At 33.6% G+C, this 8,975-nt stretch overlaps 1 protein-coding gene across 1 annotated transcript; it reads right to left on the reverse strand.

Moving 5' to 3' along the window:
• Nucleotides 1–4,149: 4,149 nt before the first annotated feature.
• LOC101259412 (polygalacturonase) lies at nt 4,150–6,081 on the reverse strand. Its single transcript, XM_019211376.3, has 4 exons — nt 5,604–6,081; nt 5,104–5,393; nt 4,777–5,002; nt 4,150–4,568 (listed from the first exon to the last, which is right to left on the reverse strand). The coding sequence occupies exons 1-4, from the start codon at nt 6,048–6,050 to the stop codon at nt 4,341–4,343; spliced, it is 1,191 nt and encodes a 396-aa protein (XP_019066921.3). The 5' UTR covers nt 6,051–6,081; the 3' UTR covers nt 4,150–4,340.
• Nucleotides 6,082–8,975: the final 2,894 nt, after the last annotated feature.

Raw genomic sequence — 8,975 nt, forward strand, 5'->3', positions numbered from 1 at the left:
TTCTTGAATTCTAGCCAGCTGACCAATAACCCGAAATGGGGCATAGGTTTTAACACCTCTTTAGACCAATCAACACAAGAAATGAGACACCATTAGATATGCAAATAATATCTTTAGCTGGGAACCAGTAATAATTCCACAACATTTCATCAGACGTGATCGCCGAAAGTTTTTCTTCAAACGCTATGATTCCTTTTGGAAAATCAATTTTGGCTTCCCTTTCCTTATGGGAGGAAACATAATTACACCAGTCTGGAGTAAACGTGGAGGATTATGGTGATAAAGGTGTTACAAAAACCATATTTGGAGCAACATATTACAGCCTTCAAAGTAAATTTCCCCACTTAAGCATTTAGTCAATGCACGAAACATATCTGCTAGGATCGTAGGAATAATAGTTGGACTTTTAATTGTGGTCAATGCCTTCACCACACCAGCTAGACGATTGTCAATATGGATATCTCGTTTGGGGAAAGCAATGAGCCCCAGAAACGCGACCATGAAGGCAAAGCATCCATTTGTCTTCCAAGCCTCTTCACCTCCTTGGTTGCTTAGCTGGTTCAGATAGTTTTTGAATCCATCCTTTTGGTCGTATCTAATGTATAGAAAGTCCAATAAGACTCACCCATTTTTCAAACTCTCTTTCTCTGTTTGATTGATATTGAGGAGCTCCAGGAACTTTTGGGCATCAACATGTTTTGGAATAATGAGTCTTTTATTGCATAGATCAGCACCTCGAACACCGGACCCCTTCCCTATGAGGCTTGCGATTTCTTCCAAAGTTGGTGTCATTTCAAAGTTAGAAACTAGAAATACATTATTTTTTGGATCCCAAAAAGGATCAATGCCTCAATCACATCCTTTTTAGGGTCTATCTCCATTAGATGCACTAGATGCCCCAAGTGTTCTTTTACAGACTTTTGGTCATGACATCTTTAGGTATTGTGTCAACGATCATGAACTCTGCATTCCTTCACTTCTAAGCCTTTTGAAACCCTGTCCTTTGGTCGGAGGTGCCATTTGTACCTTTAAATAGAATCAAATTAAAGTTTTATGACGAACTCTAACAGAGGGAGGAAAGAATTGTAAAGAAAATTATTTTTTCTTGAAAAAAAAGAAGATAAAACACCCATTTTTATAAACACCAACCCGATAAAGAGATGGATAAAGATAACTGACCTATGTATGGTACCAGATTGGAGACTTGTTAGTGAAAGCCTTTTGATTCAAGCCTTAAAATAGAAATCTTTAAAAATAAAATATAAGATCTCAAATTGATATCTTTAAATGCTTGACACATAGAAGAAGGTAGACAAGCAATGAAAAGATCAAAGATGGAAGGACGGAAAATCCATACCATTTATTTTATTGGAAAAGGTGCAAGGAGAGTGAGAAAAAATCCATGTGAGAGTTAAATTGCAACAATGAGTTGGATGGACGATGAAAAGAATAGGCAGACAGACCAATGACAATGAAATTGGTAGTACAGGAGCGGCTGCTAGGGTTTTCAATAAAGTATAACTTTTATGGGATTTAACCATGTTGTCAGTTTTACTAAATTTCCCTTATTAAATTTGAACTAACTCCATAATATGAGAAGGAAAATAAACAATTGCAAGTCATTAGGAGAATCGAGAGTCTGGATTGTGATGAACAATGCATTCATTCGGTCATCAATATGTTAGGGAGAAAAATCCACCTAAGTTCAACATATTTGATGGAATGGGTGACCTTGTGCACATCTGAGAGCTTACGATTATAGGTATAGGATATTACTTATCTTAATTTAATCCACTAGTCAACTTGAGTTTTCCTCTTCCGAGCAATGTCCAAGGCCACACAATCTATATCAATAATGTATTCATAATAATTTTTTTGGATACAACGTTACCCACGCATATACTTTGAAAGATGGGTCGATCAACAAAATTGAAATCAGAAAATGAGGTTGGAATTCAAAATTCTTTACTTGAAAATGTTACTCAAGGACTTAGCAACTTATTAGCGAACAACATTCTGAAAAAGACCTAAAATTAGTTCACAATCACCAATTTAGTTTAAAACTTGAGTTCTTGAAAAAAACTTGTTATTTGCCCATCAAAATCACAACATTTAATGTTAAAATCCAAACATAATAAAAGAAAAATAAAGTTTTAGGGTCATAAAAGCTTACCCAACAGATTTAGCACAAGAAATCTCCTCAGACTTTTCACCAAGGATTTGCCAAGCTCAAGAATAAAAATTGAGCTTAGACCCCAAAATTTCCAGGTCAAAACCCTTGTCCGATGACACTTTGTGACCATGGTTCCTTTAAGCGAACCCTGCAAAAGTTGGGGTCTTCGCTTCCGCAAAATAGAGTTTGTTTTTTCGAGCATCACGATCGAGGCCCATGGTTTGCTTAACGAAGCCTGCTAACAGAGTCATTTTGCTTTCGCGACTAAGGTCTCGCTTTCTCGAACATCAAGATTGTGAGACACCTTTCGCAAAAGCAAAGCACCAACATTAGAAAAACCAGCCAACTCTCAAAGCATCAAAAGTATCCTTGAGATTCATTTGGAACACCATAGACACAAATCATATGTGGAAATCGACTATACTTGATGTTCTAAACTCAGTGGAAGTGTCGAATCACGAATTTGAAGTCTCTATGACCCAACATTTGTGAAAGTCGTAAGAAACTAACACAACACCTAAAAAGGCTTAATCAAGCTCACGGTTCCTCACTGACGCCTTAAATCATCCTTTGAATCCAACCGAACTCTTGAAATTCAATCCAAACCTCAACTATTGACTAAAGACAACTTAAAGGCTACATTTTCATAATTTTTCCAACATTTGTGAAAGTCGGAAGAACTAACACAACACCTAAAAAGGCTAAATCAAGCTCGAGGTCTTTTAAAATTCAACCAGGACCTCACTGATGCCTTAAATCATCCTTCGAATCTAACATAACTCTCGAAATTCCAATCCGAACCTCGACTATTGACTAAAGACAACTTAAAGGCTAAATTTTCACAAATTTTCAACTAGGATCTCAAATCCTCAAAAGGACTCCGAATCTAAAACCAACAACTCTCACAAACTATGTTCCACATCTGGGAATGGTGGAATTCCGTTCTGACATTCAAAACTCTCAAAGACAACAAAAATCTTTTTAGCAACTTTAACCTTTCAAATTCAAATCTTACAAAAATTCACAACCTATCAATTTTCAAAACTCAATTCTTGGGAGAGGCAAAATGGTAAATTTACGAAACTTTCCAAAAGTGACCAACCCGATCTTACATTAAGTCCTAACTATTTCCAAAATAGTTATTAGCATCGCTAATACCTACATAACCAACACCACATTACTAATACTTGCATAATTCTATATAGTTTCCAACCTATCGATTATTGAACTAGACATTGGAACTCATGTCATCAGGGGCCCAATCCATAATGCTGCTCCTTTGTTCTAATTTATGTGAAATAAATGAAATTTTAAGAATCAAATAAAAAATTTTATGATTCGCAAAAAATTTAAGTTATTAATTATTGTAATTTATTTATAATAACTTTCACATAATTTTCACATTATATATGTTATTCCTTTTGTCTCAAAATATGTGGCACCGATAGAATTTTGAGTATTAACCAAATTATTTGTCTTATAAGTATTTTGAGATTTCAATTATTGTAATTTATAATATTTTTTATGTCATTATTTACAAATAAGATATATTACTCCCACCATTTCAATTTATGTGACAGTAACAATATTTTAAGAGGCAATCAAATTTTTTATGGCATTTAAATTTTTAATTGTTAATTATTGTAATGTGCAGTACTTTTTAGTCATTTCAAGTAATATATGTTACTTTCATGTTCCAATTTATGTGGCACCGATAGAATTTCGAAAGTCAATCCATCTTTTCTTATATAACTTTTAACATTTTAAGTTGCTAATTATTGATTTATAATTTTTTAATGTAATTTTTAAATATTTAACAGACTGAAGAAAAATAAGATAAACACATTATATCGGGAAAAAAATATAAAATGATTAAATTGTCCCTGTCTAGTGTCTAGGAAGCCACATGTTGACAACCACCTACCTACTTCTTAGACTCTTAGTTTCAAAGGTAAAAGATAAATATTTATGAGCCATTTTTCGTACGTTAAATAATTGGTTTGATCTTTTCTTAAAAAAAAAAAAAAAAGAGTAAGAATTAGATTATTCAAACACCTTAATTACATAAGTGATTACTAATATAACATAAGAAAACTAACAAAAAAAAACATAAGAAGGGAGTATTTTGTTTTTGGAGTATAAATTTTGGTCATGTTTTGAGATTTCTTCATATGCAACTTTTGGGAAACACTTTGCCAGTATGACGTCCCCTTGCGTTTTTACAGTAAGCAAAGGCTGGCCTTCTCAAACGATCATTGTAAGTTAAGTTAATGTCATGTAATTTTATTCCGGTGCACGGATTTGAAGCACTACAATCAAATTTCATGGCTGCTTGTGTAGATGATGTTCCCTTCACATTCTTGAATGTTACGTCGCTCACCTTCACTCCTGAACTCTGTATTCATATATCAAATGGTTATAACTTGAAGAAATTAACGAACCATGGTTCTATAACATTAATTTTCATTTTGACACTTTGACTCAGGCTTGTTCTGCTTAGACCTTTTAACATCATAATAAGTGTGTCTTCTATACATTACGCATAACTTTCTTGAAGTTTGTGTCAGATAAGTCAGACAAATAAATTGAAATGGAAGGAGTACCTGACGAGGGCATACATTATGAGGGCAATAGTTTTGGTCAATGAAAATGGGATTTCCAACATTCCTCATAACAAGGTTTCTAAACATGATATTTGTAGCAAAGCCACCACTTGGTCTTGCCCATGATTTTATCCTAACCCCATTTTGTGTCTTTGTGAAAACAGAATTTGCTACTGTGATATTTGCTACTCCATCTTCATTCAAACTATGTCCCAAACTTCCAATGCTTCACGCACGATATGATAAAAATAAGTCAGAAGTCATAATAAGTTATTGGCTTATAAGTCAATAATACAAGTCAATTTCAAACATGCTCTAAGTACATACCTGATACCATGTCCAGGGCCACACCCAACTTTTTCAATCCACATATTCGCGGAGGCAGGGCCAATAGATATACAATCATCTCCGGTCTTGATAATGCTGTCATAAATAGTAATCCCCCTTGAGTTCTGAACATGAATTCCGTCGGTGTTTGGACTTCCACTTGGAGCTGTTATCTTAAGATTCTCAACTCTGACATTGCTGCTGTAACCAATTCCAATGTGTACTCTTTGACTGTGTAGTGATGTCAAACCCTTCAACAGTACATTGTTACACCACATAAATTGTATCGACTGCAATATATATTATACCCACATTAGAGTTAGTTAAACAGTTAAGAACAGTAGAGCCAGAATTTTCATTAAGAATATTCAAAAATCAACCAAGCTTTTCTTTGATTAGAATTTCTTTATATGTGTTCAAATATTATAATGTACAGTTATGTTTACGTAATTTTCAAATATATAAATTGAACGTTACATTCATGGAATCGGTATACTTACCCTAGCTCCTTGTGGACAAGACTTTCCACCTTTTCTACAAGACCAATAACCATGTCCCTTTGCATTAATAGTTCCACCATACACATTAACACCACTTACCTTATAAAACATAATCCAAAACTCAGCATTTCCAATTGCATTATAATTCACCGGCGCAACGAGAGTACCATCAATTCGGAACTCAACTCGTCTCTTACAAGGTCCATTTAAGTTCAACGTCCTTACCAAATACGTTCCTCGTGGAATATACACGTTAGGTTGGCTAGTAGAGTGGCAGGCAGAAGACCAAGCGCGAAGAAAAGCGGAGGTTGAGTCCGTCCTGCCATCTCCCCTAGCCCCAAAATTAACCACATTGTAAGCTAAACAAGAAGGTATAATTAGTATAATTAAACAAAAGAAGAGAAAACAAGAAACACTAGTAAATTTCATAGTTTTGAAGTCGTACATATATATGTTGAGTGCTTGTTTAGAAGTCGTTATAATGAAAATGAAGATTATGCATGTGTATATTTATAGTTATTCAAATTGTGACCATATGATTAAAAAAAATTCTCCACCATGACAATAGATTTTTTTTTTTTTTTTTATGTTTAGAGTAATTTGAATGCTAAACACACGTCACATACTACGGACATGTACGAACGAATGAATATTTATTGGCGGTACATGTGCACATAATTATTATGTGGAAAAACTATGTATTTGACTTACTTCACCACCATATATATTATTATTGCTTATATTTTTAGAATATTATATATTTTAGCATTAATTAAGAGTTTTCTACGTATTTTAGATTTAAATACATGTATGTTTACTAGCTAATATACAAGGGAAAGAGGCGAGCGAGATTTGTATGTATATATGCGGAGTGATTCACATGTATATGGGATACCATATACAAGAGAGAGTAGCGAGCGAGATGAGAGAGAGCAGAGGGAGGCCAACGAGATCTGTATGTACCATATCTATACATGTGAATCATACTAATACACGCTTTATACATATATTTATATATATCTTAAGTAATTCACATGTATCTGGGATATCAGATACATCGGAGAGTGGTGAGTGAGATGGGAGAAAAGCGAGCGAGATTTGTTATGTATGCTAGATACATGTGAATCTACTTGTATACAATGTATCTAGAATAAAGTACACCTAAATTTGATCATGTATCCGAGATACATGTATCTGAAAGCACAAAAGTCTGGTAAAATAGCTCCTAAACTGGTGAAATTTATCTAAATTCCCATTATTATTTGAGTATAAGAATGAATGTTGTCCCAATTTAAACATCACAGTTCAAATTTCGAAAGTCAATCGAAGTCTTTTTACTTAGTTTTCAAATAACTTGTAGTTTTTATGTCCAAATTAATAATAGTCTAATTTAAAAGATTAAATCACAAAATTTAAACCGTGTCACATAAATTGAAATGAATCACAAAATTTAAATCGTATCACGTAAATTGAAATAGAGCTAGCATTACAAATACGATAAGAAAATTGATAAAAGAAGAAGAAGGATCATGGGGTTAAATAAGAATTCGGTCAATTTTCAAGATCCATCAAGAACGCAAGTAATGTAGAAGTTGAGTAGAACATCAACATGTGAGTTGCCAGCTTCATATATTTAATTCTATAGCCACTAGTATTAGCTAGATTGATCTTTTAATCATACCAAAATATAGAAAATTATAATTTTGAAAAATAAAAGGCTTAGAAGTTTTAATTGTTGGAGGAGGGGGAATATTGCTTTGATCCCAATGCAAATTTGACTTTAGAAACTTGTCTTTCTTTTTTTAATAAAAAAATATTAGATAAGTTGTTTTAAAAAATATTGCATACATCATTCCCCACGTCATATCCATGTTATGATATGTAGGATACACCATGTGATAAGTTGGCTTGCTTTTTGTCAAAACATCTTGTTTGCTTCATGTATCTTATCGTAAAAATCAATCCATATAAATAATTCAAATTTACACAGTCAATTTTTATTTTATTTTAACAGTATATTCAGACATAATAATTTAATGACTTTTGAAAAATAATTTACATATTTTAAAACAACATAAAAAATTATATAATAACTGTTAGAAATTAACAATTTGTCTTTAGTAGTTCAAGAGGAGTGAGTTTATTTATAAAATAGAATCGCCCAAGTCCATATAAGGAAAGTTAACTTATAAGGTAGAATTGCTCAAATCTATATAATAAGACCATTAGTTTATTTTCCTAACCAACATGAGACTTTTACCAACTCTAACACCCCATTTCACACACAGGCCCAATTAGAGCAAGGACCAAGAGCCCAAATAGGGATGAATTTGGCTCTGATACCATGTAAATATATGACTAAAGCTTAACTCAACACCAGAAAGCTAGTTTTTGGGGTTGAGTTAGGCCCATGTATCATATCTTTACAAGGTGATCACCAATCCAATTCCCAACCAATGTGAGACTTTTACCCGTTGTAAAAACCCCTTCACGCCCAAGCCCAACTGGGCGTGGACCGAGAGCCTAAACAGAAATGAACTTATCTATGATACCATGAAAATATATAGCATCTGGACTTAACTCAACCTCAAACCCAAGCTTATTAGGTGATGATAGCCCAAGTTCATGTAAGGAGATCACTAGTCCATTTTTCATCCAATGTGGGACTTTTATCCACTCTAACACTCCAAAATGTTAGTTCATCCTAATTGGTGAGGTAGAATATTGAGGCTTTAGCACATTTGCTGAATTGCAAGATTGGGGCTATTCATATACTACTTATGTTGGTTTACTTGTAAATGCCGCTAATATGCTTCCAGATTGACAAACAAAATTAATGTTAAGAGGGAAAGGAAATTCCAAGTAAGAGCACGTTGCTGAGCATTCCTACATATTTCATGCTTTATTTTATTGGTAAGTGTACTTACATAAAAACTCAAGCAGGTAAGAAATTTCACTTTGTAAATTGGGCGATTGTCACCACACCGAAGTGTTTTGGGGGGGGGGGGGGGGGGGCTTGGTAAATTATCTTGTGTTCTTTAATAACGAATAACCTATTTTTCTTTTTCTTTTTTAATGAACTCATTGAATTTCTATCGGTCGGATATTTAAAGGTGTAAACAGGAAATGAAGGGTTGTGACTCTCCAGAAAAGTTGTGATTATACTGAAGGTTCCTTTATGAAAGGTTGTGTCCTTTTTAAAGGGTTGTGACCTTTTGAAAGGTTGTGCCTTTTCTAAAGTGTTGTGACCATTCTGAAAGGTTGTCTTCTTTCCAAAAATTTTTGACCTTTACCCTTTGTTAGCTTTAAATATAGAGGCTTTATCTCATTTCTGAATCGAATTTTACCTCCTTTTGCATACATTTCTTACAA

Source organism: Solanum lycopersicum, chromosome 12 (assembly GCF_036512215.1).
Source record: "Solanum lycopersicum chromosome 12, SLM_r2.1".
Lineage (NCBI taxonomy): Eukaryota > Viridiplantae > Streptophyta > Magnoliopsida > Solanales > Solanaceae > Solanum > Solanum lycopersicum.

Coding starts and splice junctions, on each gene's coding strand:
- LOC101259412 (XM_019211376.3), bottom strand. CDS start 6,050: ATGTACGACTTCAAAACTATGAAATTTACTAGTGTTTCTTGTTTTCTC. Junction 5,394..5,603: donor CTTGTCCACAAGGAGCTAGG/GTAAGTATACCG, acceptor TATATATTGCAG/TCGATACAATTTATGTGGTG. Junction 4,569..4,776: donor ATAATGTATGCCCTCGTCAG/GTACTCCTTCCA, acceptor ATATGAATACAG/AGTTCAGGAGTGAAGGTGAG.